The sequence below is a fragment of the Musca domestica genome, unplaced genomic scaffold (assembly GCF_030504385.1).
Source record: "Musca domestica strain aabys unplaced genomic scaffold, Musca_domestica.polishedcontigs.V.1.1 21, whole genome shotgun sequence".
Classification (NCBI taxonomy): Eukaryota; Metazoa; Arthropoda; class Insecta; order Diptera; family Muscidae; genus Musca; species Musca domestica.
Window position 1 is genome coordinate 6354273 of NW_026712258.1, and position 26279 is coordinate 6380551.

The window sequence follows — 26279 nt, forward strand, 5'->3', positions numbered from 1 at the left end:
GAAACAATTCCGATGAATAATCGGCCCAATTACGGTTGTCGTTACTATAGTCGTCGTCGACTTTATATGCGAGTCGCCCTCGCCGTCGCTTCGATTCAAAAATGGTATTATGGTAAGGCATAGAAGCGACATCGACAGTTTAAAATAAAAGTTGGCAACAATTAAAAAAGCGTTGGCAACACTCCCTTGTTATTGACAAAAAAAAAAAAAGATAATTTTGTTTTGTATTTTGAATTCTAATTTCGACTCTTTCGGAAAAATAAAAAATATAGTGAAAAAAATGAAGATTATAAATGCGTTACATATCTTAAGTTCAAGTGAGGATGAAAAGAAGTGTGTATTAGTAGTGCAGCGGCGAGTGTTAAGGCAACCAACAAACATATTTGCATTGCCTGGCTCTTGATTGTGTTGTTCCAAAAGTTTATAACGCTCTTCCAAGAGTTCAATAATTTGTACATTCCTTGATGACTTTTTACCATTGTTCTTTCTGGGCGATCGAGAAGTTTCAATAGTAGGTTACATCAGTCTCGTCTTCAACATTGTCCACTTGCTCATTTTCATGAACTATAACGTTTATTACCCTTATGTTTTCCTTATTTTCTATTCCAAGTGCACCACCTGGTCTGTTCAGTAACTTTTGAAACTGCATTATATTAGCGACAGACTCATCCAATGGCGACAAAGTCATTTGCTTAAAAATGCCACCTCCAGTGCTGCTGGTTTCATCTTTGTTGTGCACAAGTTTCTTTTTAGTTTTAAATTTTTCCAAACCTAGAAGAATTTTAGAAAACCAACTAATAAAAACATACAAAAATAATTTTAATTTTTACATACTTTTTGCCAGCCATCGGAGTCTCTAATCGGAGGCCCGTTTACATTTAATTTTGTAGCAATAGATGCCCAATCAGATTTAAAATTAGCTGGAACATGACCTTTGGTAAACCCTTTTACCAAACATGGATTTTTTTCCAATTCGGAAACCAAAATTTCAAATTGTTTTGCTGTTGTTATTTTGATGCTCAAATATCGACTAAAAAATGCTATGTCGTCACAATTTTTTACGGCGACAGATATTCTCAAAAATCGACTTCACGTCGACTATTGTATCGACAATGATAATGGCAACCATTTGTCGCTATCGACAAAAAACGACAACCCTAATATCATTATTGTCGCCTCGACTTATCATTTGTCGCTAAAATCATTTTCCAAATGCCGAATATCGGGAGGTACTTATATATGGGGGCTATGTGAAAACGTGGACCTACATGGCCCATTTACGAACTTAAACTGCTACTAGAAAAATAAACACGTGTGCAAAATTTTAACCTTCTATCTCAATTCGTTCGAAATTTACGCTGATCAAGAATATATATACTTTGTTGGGTCTGACATGAGTATTTCGAGGAGTTACAAACGGAATGACAAAGTTAATATACCCTCCATAGTATGGTGGAGGGTATAAAAAACACTACATATGTACATTAGAAAGTAAGTCAAAATGGAAAAAATCATGCAAAATAGAACATTACTATTGTACATTTCAAAATTCAAAATGAAAATGTTAATATATCACATTTTTACGCAATTTTTTTGGATATTACCTTTTTACGGACAGGACACAATTCCGAATTTGTATGATTCGTTAAAATCAGTCCAGCGGTTCTTACGTTATAAGCACAACTTATTTATATATTTGTCGCTATCGACAAAAAACGACAACCCTAATATCATTATTGTCGCCTCGACTTATCATTTGTCGCTAAAATCATTTTCCAAATACCGAATATCGGGAGGTACTTATATATGGGGGCTATGTGAAAACGTGGACCTACATGGCCCATTTACGAACTTAAACTGCTACTAGAAAAATAAACACGTGTGCAAAATTTTAACCTTCTATCTCAATTCGTTCGAAAGATAGCGTGATTACAACAGACAGACAGACATGGCTAAATCGACTTAGAATTTTACGCTGATCAAGAATATATATACTTTGTTGGGTCTGACATGAGTATTTCGAGGAGTTACAAACGGAATGACAAAGTTAATATACCCTCCATAGTATGGTGGAGGGTATAAAAAACACTACATATGTACATTAGAAAGTAAGTCAAAATGGAAAAAATCATGCAAAATAGAACATTACTATTGTACATTTCAAAAGTCAAAATGAAAATGTTAATATATCACATTTTTACGCAATTTTTTTGGATATTACCTTTTTACGGACAGGACACAATTCCGAATTTGTATGATTCGTTAAAATCAGTCCAGCGGTTCTTAAGTTATAAGCACAACTTATATATATATATATATATATATATATATATATATATATATATATATATATATATATATATATATATATATATAACGTTAGTTGAAATTTGAAAGGAAGGATGCTTTCCGTAAGTACCGTAAGTAGATTCCGCCCCGGATTTAAAATAAAACCTATAAACGAACGCATTTCGAGTAAAAATTTGAAAAGACATGTTTTTACTAATCCCCGAAAATGTGAACTTGCAAAGAAAAAAATTGGATTCGTGAAAGACGAAAAAATGCATTCGCCAAAAATCAAGTTTATTTTGTTATTAGTTCTCTTTCTTTCTGTGTAAAATACGTAGATTCCGCGCCGCAATCTTAAACGCTAAATATAAATATAGAAACAGGGAAAATACAACGTCAAAAATTTGCATTTCCAAGCATGGCTGGAGAATACGAATAAAATAGTTTCTTTCCGGTATCACTACCTAAAAGCTTTTAGTTACTTTCCATCTATTTATACCCTACACCACAAGGTGGTCAGGGTATTATGTCTTTGTGCATTTGTTTGTAACAGGCAAAAGGAAACGAGATAGACCCATAGTTCCTTTTGATGATCTGCATAGAATCACTTTAAGAGTTGATTTATGCATGTCAGTCCGTCTGTCCGTCCGTCTGTCCATGTATTCTTGTGAACAAACTGCAGGTCGCATTTATTATCCGATTGAGATGAAATTTTCCAAACAACATTTGTTTGGCCCAAGGACGAACCCTATTGAAATTGGAGATAATCGGTCAGAATTTAGATATAGCTCCCATATATATCTTCGTCCGATTTGCATTTTATTGTGCACCAAACGTGTAATATCAGCCCGAATAGTATGGAATTTTGCACATACAACCAAATTAGGCCTGAAAATAGGTATGCCAAATTTGATCGAAATCGGTTCAGATATAGCTATAGCTCCCATATATATTGTTCATCCGATTTGTTATTTTTGTCCTCCGTAGCCGTAATATGAACTCTGTAACAACAACATTTGGGGAAATATATCAAATACAGCTCAGAAATACCTTTGCTAAATTTTATCGAGATCTGTTCAGATTTGGATATAGCTCCCATATATAACTTTGTCCGATTTACATTTTATTGTGCACCAAACGTCTAATATTTGCCCAAATGGGATGGAATTTGGCACATACGACCGAATTGAGTCTAGAAGATAGTATGCCGAATTTGGTGAAGATCGGTTCAGATATAGCTATAGCTCCCATATATATTGTTCATCCGATTTGTTGTATTTGTTACCCACAGCCATAATATTCACTCCGTAACAACGATATTTAGGGAAATAAATCAAATTCAGCTCAGAAATATCTTTGCCAAATTTTATCGAGATTTGGATATAGCTCCCATATATATCTTTATCTGATTTCAAATTAATTTTGCACCAAATGGGCAATACAAGTCCGAATTTAAAAGATACAAATGCTTCGGCATATTTAGTCATTGGAATTTTAAATTATAATTATAATCATAGGGTGTATGATTGAATTCTCCCATAAAAACTTTTAATTGTTATGCGGAGCTCTACTAAATTAACAAAGTGGTGTAGGGTATCATAAAGTCGGCCCGCCCGCCTTTAGGACTTTCTTTACTGGTTTTCTGATTGCAAATGTTTACATGTGGCTGTGTGCAAATTAACGCGGTAACGAATTTAATAAATTAATTAAGTAGCAGGAATGTGGTGCAATCTTTTATAAAGGCAAAGTACCCTGCTGCAATATAAATTAATTGCTAATCGCATATCCTGAACTTTACATTAAACACCACTTCGAAGGTACCAGGAATATATTTTCATTAAATAAGCACGAACTTCGTAGACCACAGAAAAAAGGTCCTGTCATCATATTGAGAAACACGATTTTAAGAAAGTCAATTGATAAAATTGTGGTAGAAGCAGACCAAAAAATAAACAGTTACAGTTACTCTACAGGTAAGTCCAATCGACCTGGAATTTTAAATGGAGTTAGAGTTTTAATTTTAGTGGTTAGTTAGCCGAACTATCATCAAAAATAAAAAAAAATTAAAATGGATCTCAACTTTTGTGTAAAAAATTGCAAAATTACAGATATCATAAATTTATGAGAGAAGAGCCTCTGACCTTTAAAACCGGTATTCGGTATTTTGACTATTTAGGCCATATTTTCTAACAGAATTGTTTCAAATTTGATATTTATAACATTGTCTGCATATCCATTTATCCATTTATACCAAGTTCTACATTCTTTGGCACAACATTGTGTAACATTACTTCAGGATATTCGATATATTGATGTTTCTAACCGCATTTTTAAAGGCATTGTTTTAAATATGGTACTTGAAGCACACAGTAGATAACAACTCCCCCATATAACGGTACCCCCTCACTTTTTACACCCTCCACCATACTATGGAGAGTATATTAATTTTGTCCTTCCGTTTGTAACTTCTCGTAATAATCATATCAGACCCAACAAAGTATACATATTCTTGATCAGCGTACATTTCTTCGTCGATCTAGCAATGTCCGTAATCTTTTGAACGAATCAAGATAAATGGGCCATGTCGGTCTATGTTTTCCTATGGCACCATATAACGGTACCTCCCTTTATTCGGTATTTTGATGATATAGCGACATTATTCACAAAACTACGTACGTATAGCCCCCATATAACGATATATCCCGATGTTCTCTACTTTAAATTTCGTATTTGAAGTTCGGAATCGGTACTACAGTCTATGACAAAAATTATTTATGCAGGTACTCGTCTTTGTATAGCCCCCATGTAATGATTTTCATTGAAACGGTATTTTAAGACAATTTTGTTTTTAAAATTTCAAGTTTCTTCCAAATGTTGGAGGGTATTAAATGTTCGGCCCGGCCGTACTTAGGTGCGTTTCTACTTGTTAATAATTAGACGATTTTAACTGTGTTCTCCAAACGTTTCGTCTGGAAATTTCGGTTTAAGTGCAACTTGTTTGAATATTGAATTCCAATACTTTTGGTTCAGGTAAAAATAAACAATTTTCTCTGGTTTCTGAATAAGTACACACATAATGTTGATGTAGTAGTCCCACTTAGAAGACCTCCACAATAGATTGCTTTTCCAGTTTAGTAAAGCTGCCGTAACAAAAAAGTATATATTGGGAATTTATGTGATGTAGATCATACCAAACATACCAAGTAACATTGCTATTTAGTGCATATACGACATCGATAAGGATTTTATTAAAAAAAACAGTAAAGAAAGTCTTAAAGTCGAGCGGGACCGACTTTATAATACCCTACACCACTTTGCTAATTTAGTAGAGCACCGCATAACAATTAAAAGTTTTTATGGGAGAATTCAATCATACACGCTATGATTATAATTATAATTTAAAGTATATTTTAAATTCGGACTTGTATTGCCCATTTTGAGCACAATTATTTTGACATCGGATAAAGATATATATGGGAGCTATATCCAAATCAGAACTGATCTCGATAAATTTTGGCAATGATATTTCTGAGCTGTATGTGATATATTTCCCTAAATATCGTTGTTACGGAGTGCATATTACGGCATATTAAGGTGGGTAACAAATATAACAAATTGGATGAACAGTACAGTGACATACTAGCTTCTAGACTCAATTCGGTCGTAAGTGCCAAAATCCATCCCATTTGGACAAATATTAGACGTTTGGTGCACAAAAAAGGGTAAATCGGACAAATTTATATATGTGAGCAATATCCAAATCTGAACCGATCTCGATAAAATTTAGCAAATGTATTTCTGAGTTGTATTTGATATATTTCTCCAAATATTGTTGTTACAGAGTGCATACTACAGCTGGGGAGCTATATCTGAACTGATTTCGATCAAATTTGGCATACTTATTTTCAGGCCTAATTTGGTTGTATGTGCAAAATTCCATACTATTCGGGCTGATATTAGACTTTTGGTGCACAATAAAAGGCAAATCGGACGAAGATATATATGGGAGCCTTATCTAAATTTTGACCGATTATCTCCAATTTCAATAGGGTCCCTCCATGGGCCAAACAAATTATTTGTGCAAAATTTCATCTGTATCGGGTAATAAATGCGAACTGTATATTGTTTACAAAAATACATGGACAGACGGACGGACGGACGGACATGCATAAATCGACTCAGAATGTGATTCTATGCAGATCATCAAAAGGAACTATGGGTCTATCTCGTTTCCTTTTGCCTGTTACAAACAAATGCACGGAGACATAATACCCTGACCACCTTATTGTGTAGGGTATAATTATGTGAGCAATAAATATACCGGATCGGATTTTTGAGCAGTATCTGATGGCCGGTATCAAATATCATTTTTGTAGAGTGGCATGTGATGGACTTTAGCAACAAATCGGATGAAACATATATATGGGGGCTATAGCTATATCTAAATCAAATTTCGTCGCTGACTTACCGACGAATTTCGTTAACTATCGAAATTATAGGAATTTGAATTTTATCGATTTTTTGGGTAACTCAGAAAATGTATTACTGTATTACGCCGATACACAATCTAAGAACCGAATTATAAACAGTTCTGTTAAAAAATGTAATCTAAATCAAAACTACGAATATCGGGAGGCACGGTTTTATGGGGGCAATAATGACATGGTGGAGGGTATGATAAGGAAGATGTTTGAACTTCAAATTGTTTGCAGCTACAGAGCCAATTTTGTTTTTGTATGTAGTTTCTAGGCAATTTGAATTTTCTATTCTTTAAACCTCACTCTATAGGTAAGGATGTAATACTCTTCTGGAAATATGATGCAAACTAAAGGATCTTGTAAGGTTAACTAAATTATTACATATAAATATCAAAAAGAAGTGCGTATGTCTTAGATGATGTGGGAATATCCTAATTTGTTTGGAAAGAATTAAAAATATATTTTGCATGTAAAATTCAAAATTAATCAATTATCTATGCGATTTGTTTTATATTATAAGTTTCAATTTAAGTGGAATAAATATGGACTTTCAGATTCCTTTCACTGATGCATATTTTGTCTAATTTCATGATATTATTTTGTTGTTAACTATAAGTTTGTTTGATTTCCATAGTATATTATTTGTCAAGTACTTTTATGGAAATACCAGCATAATAACATATCTACTACCTGTCATTATTCAACCCATTTCAAGACCTTAATCAGAACATGGTTTTTGAAATTAATAATATTTAATAATTCACATGTTTATACCTTTGTACAATTAATATGTAAATGTTATCTTCAAAAATGTTTATACATGAAATGTAAGAATATCATACATGATATATATATATATATATATATATATATATATATATATATATATATATATATATATATATATATATATATATATATATACGCGATGTATTTAAGAAACAACTCAGCACTCTTTGGAGGAGCTTTGCAGACAACACAATAATACGTTATTCTAAAGAAGCATTTCTAAAATAATCGCTTCTTTAGAGTCATGTTCGCACATTAATATACGTGTACAACTTAAATGTAAAAATCATACAAAATTTTTTCTAACCGTCCATCACATTATTTAGTACTAAAACTTGGTGTTCTTTTTATTTTATTGAGAAACATAGACCCATCACTATTATGCAATAATATTAGGCAAATAGTAAAAAACTGTCCATCAATTTAATTGAATCTACAATTATTATAGGTAAGTATGTAGGTATTTCTACCTCGAATACCTCTAATGGCAACAGAAATATCGTATCATGAAAATAGGTTATTTTCCAAGCTTCTGGAGATCGAGTTTTGTTATTCCGCTTCATAAATCAGGCAATAGACGTTTCATAGATAACTATAGATGTATTGCTAAGTTAAGTGTCATTCCTAAACTTTTCGAACTCTTAGCCTCACGTCGGATGTCATATTTTATAAGAAGCATATTATCACCTTTTCAGCATGGTTTTATGAAAGGCAGATCTACTACTTCTAATCTTTTAGAATTTGTGTGCCATGTTCACAACGGATTTATAAATAAACAACAAACTGACGCTATTTATACAGACTTCAGTAAAGCCTTTGGTACCGTAGTGCATAAGCTTTTGCTATATAAACTCGATACTATGGGTTTTCCGACAGCTCTGTTAGGCTGGATTTCATCATACTTGGAGGGTCGTACCCAAAAAGTCATTTTCAATGATTCGTTTTCAAAAAATATTGTTGTTTCTTCTGGCGTACCTCAGGGTAGTCATTTGGGCCCCTTACTTTCTGTTCTGTATCTTAATGATATTCCGGATCACATTCGATTCTCTAAAATACTAATGTATGCTGATGATGTGAAGCTTTACATGCATATAAATTACCTTGACGATTCGACTTCCTTACAATACGATTTACATTCCCTTGTGAACTGGTGCAGTGCCAACGGTATGTCCCTTAATCTTAAGAAATGCAAAAAATTTCCTTGTCACGATCTCAGCCAATACATTCTAACTACTTTATTGGTTCATACAAATTAGAAAATGTTGATCCATATGTCACCAAAAGATTATTTGTAAGCTTAGTTCGCCCAATATTAGAGTACGGATGTATTCTGTGGAGTTCTTTTTATAAATGCTGCTCAGATAAAATCGAATCAGTTCAAGTTCAATTCCTGATTTTTGCTCTACGGGGCCTTAACTGGAACCCGTCAGAATTACTTCCACCTTATGAAAATCGTTTACTGTTAATTGATCTCCCAATACTTGAAAGGAGACGGTTTATGCTAAGAGCGTTATTTATTATCAAATTAACACGCGGTTTGATTGATTCTCATTTTTTAACTGGGGAAGTTACTTATAATATTCCTTCTCGTAGAACTCGTTATTTCGAACCTTTAAAGTTATCTCTCGCAAGAACTAATTTCGCAATCAGTAACCCATTGAGATCCTTATGTGTAATTTACAATAGTCTATGTAATAGTATTTGTTTAAGTAATTCGTTGAACTCTATTAAAAGATATATTCTCCACATGTGATTGTATATGTTCACTTACCTATTTTTATACCCTCCACCTTGGAAAGGAGGGTATATTAACTTTGTCATTCCGTTTGTAACATCCCTAAATATTCGTTTTAGAACCCATAAAGTATATATATTCATAATCAGCATAAAATTCTAAGTCGATTTAACGATGTCCGTCTGTCTGTCTGTCTGTCTGTCCTTCTGTCTGTCTGTTGAAATCACGATACAGCCCACATTATTTGACTTAGAGCTCCAAAATTTAGCAGAGCTATTTGCATTGTGTCTAGGATGGTTGGTATTGAAAATAAGATATATCGGTCCACGTTCTGGTATAGTCCCCATATAACGGTACCTCCCGATAATCGGTATTTTGATGATTTATGCCACATTTTTTCACGGATTTGTCTTAAAATTGGTATTTGTAGGTCATAGCGGGTCCCTGAGCGTGTGGCAAAACATTGCATGTATAGGTCCACGTTGTGGTATAGCCCCCATATAAAGGTACCTCCCGATATTTAGTATTTTAGTTTTTTTACCACATTTTTTCACGGATTTGTCTGAAAATCGGTATTTGTTGGTCATAATGGGTTCCAGCTCCGGTGGCGAAACATTGTAATTATAGGTCCACGTTTTGGTATAGCCCCCATATAACGGTACCTCCCGATATTCGGTAATTTGATGATTTTTGCCACATTTTTTCAGGGATTTGTTCGAAAATTGGTATTTGTTGATCATAATTGGTTCCAGCTTCGGTGGCGAAACATTGCATGCATGGGTCCATGATTTGATATAGCCCCCATATAACGGTACCTCCGATATTCGGTATTTTGATGGTTTTTGCCACATTTTTTCACTGATTTGTCTAAAAATTGGTATTTGTGGGTCATAATGGGTTCCAGCTCCGGTGGCGAAACATTGTAATTATAGGTCCTACGTTTTGGTATAGCCCCCATATAACGGTACCTCCCCATAATCGGCATTTTAATGGTTTTTGCCACATTTCTTCTAATGTTTCTTTTACCCTAAGGTGGAGGGTATTAAAAGTTTGGCCCGGCCGAACTTAATGTTTTTTTACTTGTTTATTTTAAAAAGCTCATTTTTGCGGCACCTGATCTACATCTCCCTTTGCGGAACCAGTAGACCCAGCCTTTGAGCACTAGTTGTCAGAATCTTTAAGTTCATTTTAACGGCACCTAGTCTACAATTCCCTCTGCGAAAACAACAGGGGCAGGGGTGAGAGTGAGAGGCGTGGGAACGAAAGAAAGAAAATGTTTCAGCTTTTTACTGATCATCTGTATTACGCTCCTAAAGGAAAAACAAGAACACTGCCTAAGTGTTACAAAAAATACGTTCTTTAAATTTTTGGATTTGTTTTACTTTTATTTAAAAACCGCCAAACATTCGTATATGAAATTTTGAAAACATGTAAGATCAAAAGGGATACTGAAGAGCACGGGTTCAGCTAGTGATATAATAAAAAGAATAAAACCTTTTTTAATACATATATATTTTGTCAGTGGTTCCCCAACTCGTCCCACATAACAAAGACTAACATGATTCCACCAAGCACAGAACTGAAGAACTCTTGTAACCACGTTGCTATTTTTCCCGCACATAGCCCGTGCTCCGTCAGTTCATGTACCGATACAGCTCTTGCATTCCAACCCTTTTTCTTGTATATAAGAATCAATTAACTAGAACAGAACATTTAATCATTTTCAAGCTAGGGTATAGCATCATTTGAATTTTCAAAGTTCTCGTCCATTTCTGAAATGATTTGATATATCAGTGTTTCTATAACTATTATTTAAATATAATAATATAAGTGAAAATAAAGAAATTTCATTAAAAAAACTGCTCAACAATGTATACTGCCCCTGCTCCGTCAGTTTATGTACCGACACAGCTCTTCTATTCCAACCCTTTTTCTTCTATGTAAGAATCAACTAAACAAAACATTTCATAATTTTCAGGGTACGGCATCATCTGAATACAATTTTTCCTTTTGATAGTCTCGTAATGTTAAACATATATACAGTTTTTTTTTGCATGTGAATGTATTGTTTTGAATAATAAGCAAAAAAATTTTTGAAAAGTTTCAAATTCTGTTGAAATGAACAGTCTGCTCCCTCGAATCGTTTGTATTAAAACGTTTTGTTTTAATTTGGTTTTTTGTACAAGTTATATCTATATATATACAAAAGAAAGTTGTGTTAGTTACAACTTATTTTGACTTTTGAAATGTACAATCGTAATGTTTTATATTGCATAATTTTTTTAATTTTGACTTACTATTTTCGAATGTTTTATTTTATTAATTCTAATTTGATATGTTAGTGTAGTATAAAGCGACTACGGATAAACTGTTATTTATAGATTTTATGTATTTATTGAGTAAGTGGAACTATGCGAATAATATCATTTCAGAAGAGTGTAAGATATGAACCAAAAAATCCAATATTTTATCATGTACGAATAGGTTTTTTTTTAATTTGATTGACTTTATTGAATTGACTCGATTTGAGAACGGAAAATTCAGGCGGGATACATTGAGTGTAGTATAAAGGCCTGCACAAGACGATTTGTATGAATTATGCTTCTTTTCGACACACTGACTTTGTCTACTCAATCATGCGCTATGTATTTGATAGGCAATGACAACCAACAACATCCCCCATTTTGATTCATGTATGCCATTGTCTAAGGTTCGATCGTGGCATGGCTGACTCGAATATTTGCATGGTGTTCTCCATAAATGCAGGTTGTCAACGATAATAAGCAAAAAAATTTTTGAAAAGTTTCAAATTCTGTTGAAATGAACAGTTTGCTCCCTCGAATCGTTTGTATTAAAACGTTTTGTTTTAATTTGGTTTTTTGTACAAGTTATATCTATATATATAAAAGAAAGTTGTGTTAGTTACAAGTTATTTTGACTTTTGAAATGTACAATCGTAATGTTTTATATTGCATAATTTTTTTAATTTTGACTTACTATTTTCGAATGTTTTATTTTATTAATTCTAATTTGATATGTTAGTGTAGTATAAAGCGACTACGGATAAACTGTTATTTATAGATTTTATGTATTTATTGAGTAAGTGGAACTATGCGAATAATATCATTTCAGAAGAGTGTAAGATATGAACCAAAAAATCCAATATTTTATCATGTACGAATAGGGTTTTTTTTAATTTGATTGACTTTATTGAATTGACTCGATTTGAGAACGGAAAATTCAGGCGGGATACATTGAGTGTAGTATAAAGGCCTGCACAAGACGATTTGTATGAATTATGCTTTTTTTCGACACACTGACTTTGTCTACTCAATCATGCGCTATGTATTTGATAGGCAATGACAACCAACAACATCCCCCATTTTGATTCATGTATGCCATTGTCTAAGGTTCGATCGTGGCATGGCTGACTCGAATATTTGCATGGTGTTCTCCATAAATGCAGGTTGTCAACGATAACATCGAACCGTGTCATCGTCAAATTGTGTGTCATTTGTGTACGTGTGCTTAAATTGAGAGAGTGTATGTGTGTGTTACTTTCGACGGTGACCCTGCAGCTAAAATAAAAACTAGTCACGTATTGAAACAGTTATACTACTAGTTCACTGTAGCTAAAATGAAACCAGTTAAGTATTGGAACAGTCATACTACTAGTTGCCATGAGACAGTTGAGTTATTCGTGTTAGTCGAAGCGAAAAGAGACTGACTGTACTGCTTTACTGCACATGTTGTTCTCTTTTGTCTTACAAAGTGCTGCAGTGAGCGCCGCTCTCCCACTCATTGTCGTTTTCCCGTTAGTTTGTGCTTCGATTACAGGGTTGACAAATTATGTTTTTCAGCAATCGTAATGTTTGGTAATGCTTGCAATATAACATTTCATGGGAAAATGGTATATTTACGTATTTTGGCAACCCTTTTTTAAATGAATCAAAGATAAACTGTTTGTAGATCATTCAGTCTGTGGTTTTGTGTAAAGTGGACGTGCTGTGCTTTCTCTGTGAAAAAAAAATATTCAACACGGTAAGTAAAATGAGTAAAAGAAATATGTCCCGGTTAATAAAAAACAACGTGAAGAATACATTAATAGATTAAGAAATAGTTCTAATCTAGAAACACAAAACATAAATATAAATGATAAGCCTGCTGTTTTAACCACAGATTTGTCAGATGAGCAAAGTGATTTTAACACCAGAAACCACAATGTTCAGCAAGAGTTATTTACTGATAAGTTAGGGAAGTGGTACATAAGAAACAAAATTTCCAGGAAAGCATTTGAAGAACTTTTGTGCATTTTAAGAGAAGAGAATTTAAATGTACCAAAGAAAGCAGAAACATTTTTGCTGAAAATTGTTGAGAAACCCATTATAAGCAAAGTTCGTCCCGGCCTGTATTGTCATTTAGGCATAAGAAGTCAATTACAGAAAGTTGGTAAATTTTTATTGCGATTAGACAAAATAATAATTGATATAAATATTGATGGCTTGCCCTTATTTAAAAGCTCTCGAGCTCAGCTGAGGCCTGTTTTAATAAGAATTGTTAATTCCCAAAATGTGCACGTCCTTCCAGTGGGGATTTATATTGGTCTTAAGAAACGGGAATGTATTTTGACGTATTTGGAAGATTTTGTGAAAGAAATGAAATACATAGCAGAAAATGGGATACAATTTGCAGAACATATTTTTAGTTTAGAAATACGAGCCATTGTTTGTGATGCACCAGCGAAAGCTTACATATGTGGTATACCAAGCCATGCGTCGTTCCATGGCTGCAGCAAATGCACCCAAGTAGGCAAAAAAATTGGAAATGTTTTAACCTACAGTACTAAATCAGGAGATTTAATAACAGATGATGATTTTGAAAATAGAAAGTATTTGGAACACCATCTCGTTAATTTTAGAAATACTAAAACACCATTAGAAATAATCGGCGTTAAAATGATAAGCCAAGTGTCAATAGATACTATGCATTTACTAGATTTGGGAATTATGCGGAAATTTATATTACGAATATTGGAGGGAAAAACTATCGTTAAAGTTAGCAAAAGGGATAAGATCTGCATGTCGAAAAAGTTAGAGTCTTTGAAAACATTTGTTCCACAAGAATTTGTAAGGAAACCAAGAAGTTTCGATGACATAGCACACTGGAAGGCAACGGAGTTCCGCCAGTTTCTTTTGTACACTGGGATTTTTGTTTTCAAAGACCTAATTCCTGACGACACATACTACGTTTTTCTACTCTTACATTGCGCATGTAGATTGTTGTTATGTCCTAAGAGCTACCATAACAATCTGGAGCCGGCAAAACAATTGTTAAGGAGAACAAAAGATATACATTGGAAAGCCTACGAATACAGCAAAGGATTGCCAGATCAATAAATACCAAAGAAGACAAAGATAATACTAAACTACAGTATTCTATTGCGATTACTTAGAAACGGTTCTGTGGTTTAGCTTAAGTTTAACTGTGATTCTTATTTTATTGATTATTTATTTTTACTTTATATTAATTAAATGTTGTGGAGTCCCGTTTTATTAATATTAATAAGAAATAAATAATGCATAATTATTGATGTAAGTTAAATTTAAAGTGCAATATGTCACAAAACAAAATTCTAATAATGAAATATGTTTCTCATTTATAAACAGAATTCAATAAAAACGCTCTTGAAAAAGTTGGAAACAAGCCAACGAAACGTTGAGCAAAATATGAAATAAATTCGTTTATTTTCATTTGATTAACTTGACCATAAAAGCCCAATAAACCCATATTGAATAATCTCAAACATTGGTCAACAAAATACATTTCTGAAATAACATCGGAGGGCCAGCCGAAAAAGCAACAAAGAATTCACGAAAAACATCAACATGAGGAACTTCTTTCAACACATAAAATACAAATACAATATAGAAACAACACACATATTAAAACAGTATTGTAGACAAATAGAAAAGTTGGCAAAACACACTGAGAGATCAACTTTTTTACAAACATGCAGAAGATATGCAATTTCTCCAAAACATATCTCCAACTCAGTGCAACAATCATTCTCCTTATTTCTACACATAAAAACACAACAACAAGCAGAGAGAGTAAGAAACAATTTCAAAAGGAAACTTCTTAATATAGAGATAAAAGAAACACACTTACAAATAGCAACAACAAAACAACTAATATCACAGTTAGAGACAAAAATACAAAACACACTCGACGAAACAGAACTGATTAGATTTAAAGACGAGCAATGGAAACGATATTACAACATAAAATCAAAAACAAAAACTATACATTTATCTAAGATAGACAGACTAAAAAATCAAAAATTTGACGAATATAACTTTATCCTTAATGAAGATTGGTTCATTAATTGCACCAAAATAGATTTTTCCAAGGAAAACAAATGGATCCTATCGATGGGTAAAAAATTCGCGCTGCCTGTAACAGCCAAAAACTTCAAACCTGTTTCCCTAATAGCAGACATTGAACAGTGGGTTCAAACTATAAAAGACGATTCAGAAAAAGAAATCACCAGAGCAAAAATAGCTAATAGAATATCGAACTACAAAAGAAATATATATAATAGCGACAAAGAAAAATATATATTAGCAATGTTTGAAGACACAAAAAAGTTAATAAAAGAGATTGGAGATAAAATCATAGTTACATCATCGGACAAAGGAAACAAAACGGTTATTCTTTATAAAGAAGAATATATACAAAAACTTAATGCATTGCTAGAGGACAAATCAACCTACAAGTTAATTCGAGAAGATCCAACAACAAAACTCCAACGATTAAACAATAACATAATAGCTGAACTTCACAAGAAAGACATCATAACAAAGTGGGAAAAATCCAAACTGACAAGTATTGCTGCAGCAGCTCCAGACCTTTACGGATTACCAAAGATACACAAAGAAAACATTCCTTTAAGACCTATTGCCTCATCTATCAATGTACCCTGCTACAACTTAGCACAATACATTGGTAAGATATTGAAAACATTAATTTCCCCTACGTACAACGTAAAAAACAGCATAAACTTAAAAGAAAGGACAAAGGACATATACTTAGATAAGGATGAAATTATTGTATCTTTTGACGTAATATCTTTATTCACAAACATCCCCACACACCTCGCAATAAAAAATATCATGGACAAATGGGAAATAATTGAGGAAAACACTAAAATTCCAAAGCAAATGTTTCTGAAGATACTAAACTTTGTTCTAAAGGACAACAATTACTTTAAATGCAACAACAACTTTTACCATCAGACGTATGGTATGCCAATGGGAAACCCCCTCTCACCCACGATAGCGGATATTATACTTGACACACTACTTGACGATGTTATTAATGAACTCAACGAAAAAGATATAAAACTTAAAATGATAACAAAATACGTGGACGACATCTTTGCGGTTATCAACAAAAATGACGAAAATATTATTCTAAATCTACTTAACAATTATCACCAAAAAATAAAATTTACAATGGAAAAGGAAGAAAATGGAAAACTACCATATTTAGACATGTTAATTATACGAGACAAAAACAAAATTTTAACTGAATGGTATACAAAAGACATATCATCAGGACGAATAATAAATTTCCACTCCACACAACCACTAAACATGAAAATAAACACAACAAAAAGCCTACTTAACAAAATACTGTACTTAACAGATGAACAATTTATAAACAGAAACATTAAAAAGTATGCAGAAATATTGAAGAAAAATAGTTATCCACCTCATCTTATTAAGAAAATAATCATTGACTGCAAAAACAAAGAAAACAAAAATATAGAAAAAATAACTAACAAATCCAATGAACAAATTTTTGTGAGTGTACCGTACCTGCCAAATTTAACAGAAACAAAAAACCTCAAACAAATAATTAAAAGTACAACAACAATGATAGCACACAAATCCAATCAGACAATGCAAGAGATTTTCAAACGCACAAAAACAAAAGAAGACAAACAAAAACAACATAACGTTGTATATGAAATTACATGCAAAGGCAATGAGAAAGAGAAATGCGGGAAAGTTTATGTGGGCACAACAAAAAGAATGCTTGGTGTAAGAATAGGAGAACATCAAAATGATATCAATAAAGGATTAGCAAAAACAGCACTGTACACTGCACACAACACACAACGGAGAGTGGCCACACAGCTGATCTAACAAATGTCAAAATACCAAAGAAGACAAAGATAATACTAAACTACAGTATTCTATTGCGATTACTTAGAAACGGTTCTGTGATTTAGCTTAAGTTTAACTGTGATTCTTATTTTATTGATTATTTATTTTTACTTTATATTAATTAAATGTTGTGGAGTCCCGTTTTATTAATATTAATAAGAAATAAATAATGCATAATTATTGATGTAAGTTAAATTTAAAGTGCAATATGTCACAAAACAAAATTCTAATAATGAAATATGTTTCTCATTTATAAACAGAATTCAATAAAAACGCTCTTGAAAAAGTTGGAAACAAGCCAACGAAACGTTGAGCAAAATATGAAATAAATTCGTTTATTTTCATTTGATTAACTTGACCATAAAAGCCCAATAAACCCATATTGAATTGTTAGATTTGTTTGTACATAATTTTCCAATTGTTTTCGGAGATAGTAGCGTGTCCTACAACATCCATACTTTGCTACATTTGGTGGATAGCATAAGAGACATAGGTTTAATGTCTGGTTCGTCTGCATATGATTTCGAAAATTATTTACAAACAATGGGAAAGTATGTCAAAAAGCCCACGAATATACTACAGCAGATTTTTAAAAGAGTTCAATACGAAAGTTATTTTATCGATATCCCAAGTCAAGGTTTCAGAACTATGAAGAATAAAGGGGTTTGTTACTACTTCAATAAATGTCTTTATACTTCAAAGAAACCAGACAATTTCTGTTGCATTAAACCATATATTCCAATTGAAATTCAAAGATTTGAAGAAGAAGGCGAAGAAAAGTTTGTCATAGGTAAACGATTAACAAATATAATAAGTTATTTGAAGGAGCCAATGGATTCCATGAATATTGGTATTTGCTGCGCCGATGTATCTTCTTTAGGTGATGTAGAGAAATTCTCAATTTTAGAAATAAATTTCAAATTTATGTGTATTTCTCACAATGATAATGTTAACTTACTACCAATTTTGCATAGTTGTCTTTAGAAGCATGAATTACATTTTTTCGTTTGTTTTATTCGGTCCTCACTTTTCGTCTGTATTTTTAATTATATTAATAATCTTTATGTATTTTATGAAACAATTTTTTTTTAAAGATGGATTCACAAATTATAAAGATGCCCCTAAGTGAAAACAAATCATGTAGATATACATAATAAACCAGTTATGAAATATATTATAAATTCGTATGTATTTTCTTTCATTTCAGGTACTGAAAACAACTCATGCAAAAATTGCAAAAAACTTTCCAGAAAAATTGATAATTTACAAGGTAAGAAAAAAATATTAAGAGTGTATACTACACAGTGCCGGAACAGATTTTATTGGATCGTGAAATTTGAAACATTTCTTTTCATATTATTTAATAAGCTCAATGCTTTCTTATCCAAACAAAAAACATTTTATACAAATCTTGGGATATCGCCGATTCACTACTTTTATCGCTGTTTGAACTACGTTTTTTAATTAAATAATATTTTCAATTCAATTTTCAATTTTCCTGTACTAATTTGGTTTAAAATTGCCGACTTTCAGAAACCATCAACGACTTAGTTAAAACTGTCCAACAAAACAGTGAGGCTATTATGTCCGCATTTGCCGAAATAAAGGTAGTCACAACAAAATTAGTTCGACAAGAAACGTCAATCAGCACCGCTACAAATGACTTTCCAATATCGTCTGAAATCATGTTGCAAAACATGGAGGAAAAAATCACTTGTGACAACCGAGATATTTACGTAAGTACAAAAATGTGCTTATTATTTGTATAGTAATATATCGAAAATGAATTAGGAATAAAGTAAATATTTTCTTAATTTTTATAACATAGTAATTTAATCATTCACATTTAGGTCTCTACAATGAGCAAGCTGTGGCGAAACTGTGTCGGAAAAAATATAGAGAATATACTAGATTCTAAAGTCATAATGGATTATAATGTAGACGGTACTCATGGAAAACGCTCTTTAAGGAAATATAAAAATTTCTACAAAGCTTTAATTGGTAAGTTGAATATTTTAACGTAAAATTTGTATAATTAAACAATTTATTAAACATTTTCCAGAAAACATAGAAACTCTAGGGGAAAAAATGCGGAACAGCTACTACGCCAGGCAATGCAATTATGCAAAAAGAAGCAATTCAGAAAGAATTCTGAAAATAAAAAGATCGAGCTGGAGTCAACAGAATATATTGATGTGAATTAAATTTTAGTATTAATTTTTGAGTGAATTATTTTTTATTTTTTATACATACATCAAATGTGGATATGGATTTTTAATTAAATTTTTTATAAATTATTATATTACTTTTTTAAAACTAAAATAAAAAACGATAAAATTAACTAGTATTTAATTATACACAACCAACTAGTGCGAAACTGGTAATGATGGATTGATATACAACTAGAAAAGATGTGAGTAGTATAAAACTACCATGAAGAATACTAGAGTGTGCACTAGTCCACATAAAACTAGTCCAAACACAGTAGTTTACAGTACTACATAACAACTAGTATGTATTTAACTAGTATAGGATCTAGTACTTTAATTGTATACAAATGAACTAGTTAGGCGTATATGACAACCCCATGTTAAAATCGACAGTTCGTTATATGGAAAAAGGACAGATATGTTACTAGTTTGAAGCAAAAAGCAACTAGTATATTTCTACCTACATACTAGTTATTTTGGCTGCAGGGGAGGGTGTGTTTTTGTGTGCGCTGTAATTTTGAAGTAACAAACACCGCGTAAATATAAAATTGAGTTCAATAACAAAATGTGCAGACATTAACAAATGAATAGAAAAAAATGAAATATATACTGAACAATCCCAATTTATTGGTGATTATCATAACATTTTGGTCATAAAAAAGAGGTAAATATTGTTTGCCTATTTTCTATCTACATATAGTGTTCTTTTAAAATTAAAGTTTGTGGGCAGAGATTTGACTCTCATTCAATAACAGAATATGCACAGAATTGAACAATGGAAGTATCTAGTGTTGTTACGTGAATTACAGTAGCACCCATTCTCATTTACACCTCAATACTGGAGGCAAACATTTATGAAATTATAATCAAAATAAGAAAATTTTTCAGGGGTTTTGTAATAAGGATTAACATTTTAGATTGTTTCGTCAATAACCACGAAATGTGAAAAAGTTGTGTGGACCAATTAGAAGTGCCTTTAATATTTTAGTATTCGCCAAGAAATTCTTTATTACAAAAAAATTATTTTTTCACATATCGGAAAAGCAGGTAACGATTGTGCTTTGCCTTCATCACGTGTGTGTCTTTTTCGTTGGCAATTGTTTCGTAATTGTTGTTGTTTTTTGATAGAACATTTTTGTATGACACACTATTCAACATCCCCTTTTATTGGTCATTACATGTTATGACGATGGGTTTGAGTGTAACCGACATGACGAAACATCGAGCATTTGGTTGGATGTCACGTACTGTTATGCGTTTGATCAAACTGGGCACAACATGACGAGCGTTTTCTCTCCATGGCATAAATAGAGAAAATTGTCACATTTGCAGCCCTTTAGTGTAGTAACGAATTATGTGGTGGCGAAACTGAATAGATGATGTCGAAATAATTTATCACGATCACAACAAAGTTAAAGGATAATTACTATTTTAAAATTGCTAAAAAAAATCACGAAAAGAGAGGCTATCCCATTGCAAAAATTCTAAAGAAACATAATTTTAATGGCATCGAATTTAAAAATAATAGCCCCTCCTCTTGGCAAACTTCGTAAAAAATCCAGGAAAATGTTCAAGAATTTATTTTTTTTTTTCAATTTGCTTTTCTTTTTTGCCATTTTTATATAATGTGCGATTTTCTTTTTTCAATTTGACTTATCATATTGAATATAATCGCTTTTTTTGAACAGAATAAATAATTATTTTCACCATCTATCTATATATATAAAAGAAATTTATTTTAGCTACTACGCTTATAACTCAAGAACGACTCACCTGATTTTCATAATTCACAACATTTCGGAATGGGGTTTTGGTAAAAAAAGGATACAATTCAAGGGAATCGCGAGAAAATACGCCAATAGAAATTTGAAAAAAATAGTTTGTGATACATAGTTTTTTTATTTTTCCGTAGTTTTTTCAAATTGTCATGCTATATTGATGTGTATATTTTTGTATTGTTTCGAATTCTGAATGCAAGATGAAGAAAATTAAATTACTGCACAATACGATGTTAAATGGTAACCTTTCCTGACTAGAATTGGCATCGAGCTTTCTAATCACAGGACTTAGATTGTGCTTCAGCTGGAAGATGCGAAAACATTCAAGCAAACAAAAATGGCGGACGCAACCAGGTTCTTATCAAAACGTGGACCTACTTCTTTCATATGACAATAACCCATTAAAAGAGAACTCATTGAGACTGCAATGAGTGAAATACCAAGTATGCGTTGTCCGTAATATGCGGACTACAGAAAAAAGTGGAGCGAATTGAAAATTTCCGAATTCCGAAGCCTTAAAGACATATTATATCGCAAGTACCGTTATACGCCAGAAATTGCACTGCGCAATCTAAAAAAGGGTCTTACATTTCCACATTTTCAAATGTAGGAGTCGTACACATCGTGTGATACATTGGCCACACTTTTGTTGTGAAATATATGAGTGAAGTAAATATGAACTTTTTTAAACACAGCGAAAAGTAATCAAAAGTATTGTTTGTTGGTTGTGTGAAAATATATTAAATTAAAACGTCATAAATAAAGTATTATAATTTCTTAGAAAATAAAATGTAACTAAAGAAAATAAAAAAACATATACAAGTATATGATAGAAAGAATTGTCAGTTACATGTAAAATGGCAATATTGAAATACACATGGATAATAAAAGTGACAGCATATATGTTAAACCCTTATCGCCTGATAGCAGCTTAAATGATTATTTCGATAAGCTACAGGGAGAATGACCAACTTAATATACCACCCATACTATGTATATGGAGGGTATAAAAATTCATTTTAAATCTTACAATAAATAATATCATTTTCAAGTTGTTTTGAGATCTACTAAAACAATTCTATTTTGAATGACATTTCTATTTTGAAAAACATTTTTAATTGTTGTCTTTATTTTAGGTATTTGTAGTGTCTTTTGTATCGCATCTTTTTGAAGTTCCAATATTAGAGATTTTGTGGCACTATGTATATTATTTTGTTGCACCTATTTCAGATATTTTACACCATTAAATTCAGTCTCAGCATCAAACAAAACACAACATCGTGGCACAAATGCCTTCCCTTAATTCACACGTATTGTTTTTGTACCCTATACACACATAGTATGAGAGTAAATTCCGTTTGTTACTCATCGAATATATTCCGTTTGTAACTCATATTCTTGATCAGCGTAAAATCCCAAATCGTTTTAGCCATGTCCTTCCGTCTGTAGTAATCACGCTGGAGTGCAAACGACATGAGATAGGAAGCTAAAATTTTGTAAAGACTTGTCTTTTGTCTGAAATCAGGTCAAGTTCGAAGATGAGCTTTATCAGTCAATGTTTTCGTATAGCCCCGATTTAATTGTATCTCCCGTTATTCTATATTTAGACGATTCTAACCAAATATTCTAACGAAATAGTTTAAAATTCGGTATTTAGAGTTTATAATGGATTAGCCTCTTATATCAGTACATTGTCTATATAGATTCACCTTTTCGTATGGCTTTAATATTATTGTACCTTCCGATATTCGGAATTTTGAAGATTTTTGCCCAGTTTCTAATGGAATAGCTTAAAATTCAGTATTTAGTGTTTATCATTTATTCCATCTTCTGTATCAGAATTTTGTGTTTGGATTAATTTTTCGTATAGCCCCATATGATTATACCTCCCGATATTCGGATATTGACGATTTTAGTTACATTTTCTAACGGAATATTTTAAAGTTCCGTATTTTAAGTTTATAATGGTTTCTTCCTCATGTGGTAAAATATTGTCTATACGTCGATGTTTTCGTATAGCCACCATATAAAGGTATTTCCCGATATATAAAATTCAGTATTTGGATAGCGTAATTGGTTCTTCTGCTTATATAGAAAATTTTCTATATAAGTCGACGTTTTTCTATAGCCCCTTAAATTAATCGGCTTATTTTGTTTTTAAGCCTCAAATATTAAAAATGTGTGCCACATTTGTAAATGTACACTTCAAATTAGTAAATTTGATAATTTGTATCAAAATAATGGAAATAATAGTAAGGTGTGGCAACACGTTACATTTTTATGACACATATGACAACTTAAATCATACGTTCAGAATAAGTGAGTACAAAAACCCTTAACAACTGCAGTACATTTACCTCAAGTGTCATTTCTATTCCTGCTGGGTAAATAATATAAATATTACATATTTTGGTCTAAATATAACAATTGTTATGCTACATGTAGTTATAATTGTTATGCTACATGTAGTTTTAGGGATTCAAACGCTTATTATCTTATCCACAAGTAATTACACTTAATCCCGTGTTTCCTGAAGAGAAAATATTGTGTGGGTCCCGACATTTTTTACGAATTTCAACCTTCCTTTTGGGCAGATGTTGCGAAGAGTAGTTGTAGGTACATGGTACAATAATAACCAGGTAGGGCATATTTAAAACAATTGAAAAACACAACCATGAAGCTGAAGATTTGTGAGTTCAAATATACTAATAACAAGTGCTATAAGTTGTTTTATTCATTTGACTTTTTGAGTGATTTTGGAATTATTCTGCTACAAGCTTTTTATCTATATCTATAAAAAAGAAAAACGTTTGATTGTTTGTAATTTATAAATTCAAAAACTCCTTAACAGATTTTCCCCAAAATTTCCATATATACTACAACATCGCTTTAAAGTAACATAGGTTATAAACATTTTTGAAATTCCGCTTGGAACTGGAGATATGGTATCAGAATCGGAGGTACCTTCAAAAAAATTATTTTTTTAATGCAAATATCTATTGATCGGTTATAAATACAGTCTTTAAATTTGCAATCGTTTTTTAAATTTTTGAAATTGTTTTATTTTTATTTAAAAACCACAAAATATTCGCTAGTATATATATACAATGTGGCGCAAATGTAATCTTCCTATAAATTTTACGATTTTCCCCTAATGTCAGTTCTGTTTTAACATTTTTGTAGTATACACATGCGCAATACACGCTAATAAACAATGTTAGGCTACACTGATCCAGAACGCGGAATATTGGTTATTATTTTAACACCACCAAGAAGAAGATATAAAAAAATATTCATGAGTGATGAGGCCCATTTCCATCTTCGCGTGAAATCCGCGTGTAACCCACGAAAAACTATTACACCCGCTCAAAGTCACTGTATGGTATGCTGTTTTCGCTGGAGGGCCTTTTTTCTTCGAAGACGCCGCGGCCAAATGGTTTGTGTGAATCGTGAGTGTTACAAAGCAATGATCAATGACTTATTTTTGCCGCGGCTTGATGAGTTGGGATTGGAAAACATGTGGTCCCAACAGTACGGTGCGACTGCACACACTGCACGTGCCACATTCGCTGAAGGATGCATTTCCAGGGCGCCTAATCTTTCTTTTTGGCGATTTGGCTACAGCAAGATCGCCTGATTTCTTTTTGTAGGGCAGCCTCAGACTCATTCAGCTCTTAAAGACAATGTAAGTCAACCTATCGCCGGAGGTTTTGACCAAAGTGACGGAAAATGCCACAAAAAGGGCTTAAATGACATTAAACCATTTACATGACATTGTATTTTCGACTCGATGCGAAAAAAATTAAAAGAACAAATAACAAGTTAAAAAGCAGTAAGTTCGGCCGGGCCGAACTTTGAATACCCTCCACTATTTGGAACGAAGTTGGAAATTTTCAATTTTCTATACGACGTGGACCTACATAGGCATTGTTTGTCATAAGCCATTACCATATTCAAAGAGGAAACTTTTCCAATAAGATCAGCGTGAGTTTCAACCCCTGAATTGGGTTTAATATATGAGCAGGTTATATATATTGTATTACCAAAGAATATTAGCTTTGCACAAACAAATTCATTATTTGGGTCGACAAAAATATCGACAGCTTCCGAAGGAATCGAGTGGTGGTCGGCAATCAGAACCCCACCACCTTTTTTTATTCAACCTATCCTTTCTGAAAATTAGATAATTATCGGGAAATATTTCTGTATCAAGAATATCAGGTTTGAGCCAAGTTTCAGTAAAAACAATTATTTTATGTTCACAGTATACACTTTTAAGAAAAACATTACTCAATTTAGTGTTAAGACCTCTTACATTCTGATATAGTATAAATATGACATCATTTAGTTTTTTGATACTGTTTGAATATTCACAGATCTAGGGGTTTTTGTACGTTCTCTGAGAACAAATTCCTTTACTAAGGCACCATCGGGCCAAAACGAGTTACTGACAATAGTATTTAATATTTTGTGAGGCACATTTATTTTAAAAGAGGAAATATCGTTAACTGACAGATCGGTTATTTTAGATTTCACATAATTACGAATAACATCAGTTGAAGTATTTGGCAACGAGGCGCAACAACAATTAACTGATTAGAAAGCGGTTTATTAAAGTCTTCATTTAGAGCAACTGTAGAGTTTAAATGTGTATCATTTACTACGATAGTAGGTTGGTTAGGAGTATTTTTTGCAAATGACGTTGATGATGTTTTATTCCCTTCAGTGCAAGAACTAACGTTCTGTGCAGGAAAAGCCGGATGTGAGTC

The 26279-nt window shown here is 32.3% G+C and overlaps 3 protein-coding genes and 1 long non-coding RNA gene across 12 annotated transcripts in view; 2 read left to right on the plus strand and 2 right to left on the minus strand.

The window, feature by feature from the left end:
• Positions 1-26279, minus strand: part of LOC101894121 (calcium/calmodulin-dependent protein kinase kinase 2) — a 162939-nt gene that overhangs the window by 116712 nt on the left and 19948 nt on the right. The gene's annotated exons all lie outside the window — the stretch shown is intronic.
• Positions 200-1320, minus strand: LOC131802480 (uncharacterized). Its single transcript, XR_009342222.1, has 2 exons — positions 835-1320; positions 200-771 (listed from the first exon to the last, which is right to left on the minus strand). It is a non-coding gene; the product is annotated as an uncharacterized LOC131802480 (long non-coding RNA).
• On the plus strand, positions 13495-18506 carry LOC131802467 (uncharacterized). Its single transcript, XM_059122814.1, has 3 exons — positions 13495-14664; positions 16048-16296; positions 17917-18506. Exons 1-3 carry the CDS (start codon positions 13947-13949, stop codon positions 18504-18506), a joined length of 1557 nt encoding a protein of 518 aa, XP_058978797.1. The 5' UTR covers positions 13495-13946.
• Positions 18622-19833, plus strand: LOC105262465 (uncharacterized). Its single transcript, XM_059122832.1, has 5 exons — positions 18622-18662; positions 18730-18792; positions 19056-19258; positions 19373-19523; positions 19585-19833. Exons 1-5 carry the CDS (start codon positions 18638-18640, stop codon positions 19719-19721), a joined length of 579 nt encoding a protein of 192 aa, XP_058978815.1. The 5' UTR covers positions 18622-18637; the 3' UTR covers positions 19722-19833.

Excerpts from the sequence above, each read along its gene's own strand:
- LOC131802467 (XM_059122814.1), top strand. The coding sequence starts at position 13,947 with ATGAAATACATAGCAGAAAATGGGATACAATTTGCAGAACATATTTTT. Across the intron at positions 14,665-16,047 it reads TTGGAAAGCCTACGAATACA|AGGACAAATCAACCTACAAG; the intron begins GCAAAGGATTGC and ends ATGCATTGCTAG. Across the intron at positions 16,297-17,916 it reads CAACTTAGCACAATACATTG|ATTTGTTTGTACATAATTTT; the intron begins GTAAGATATTGA and ends TTGAATTGTTAG.
- LOC105262465 (XM_059122832.1), top strand. The coding sequence starts at position 18,638 with ATGCCCCTAAGTGAAAACAAATCAT. Across the intron at positions 18,793-19,055 it reads AAAAATTGATAATTTACAAG|AAACCATCAACGACTTAGTT; the intron begins GTAAGAAAAAAA and ends GCCGACTTTCAG. Across the intron at positions 19,259-19,372 it reads GTGACAACCGAGATATTTAC|GTCTCTACAATGAGCAAGCT; the intron begins GTAAGTACAAAA and ends ATTCACATTTAG.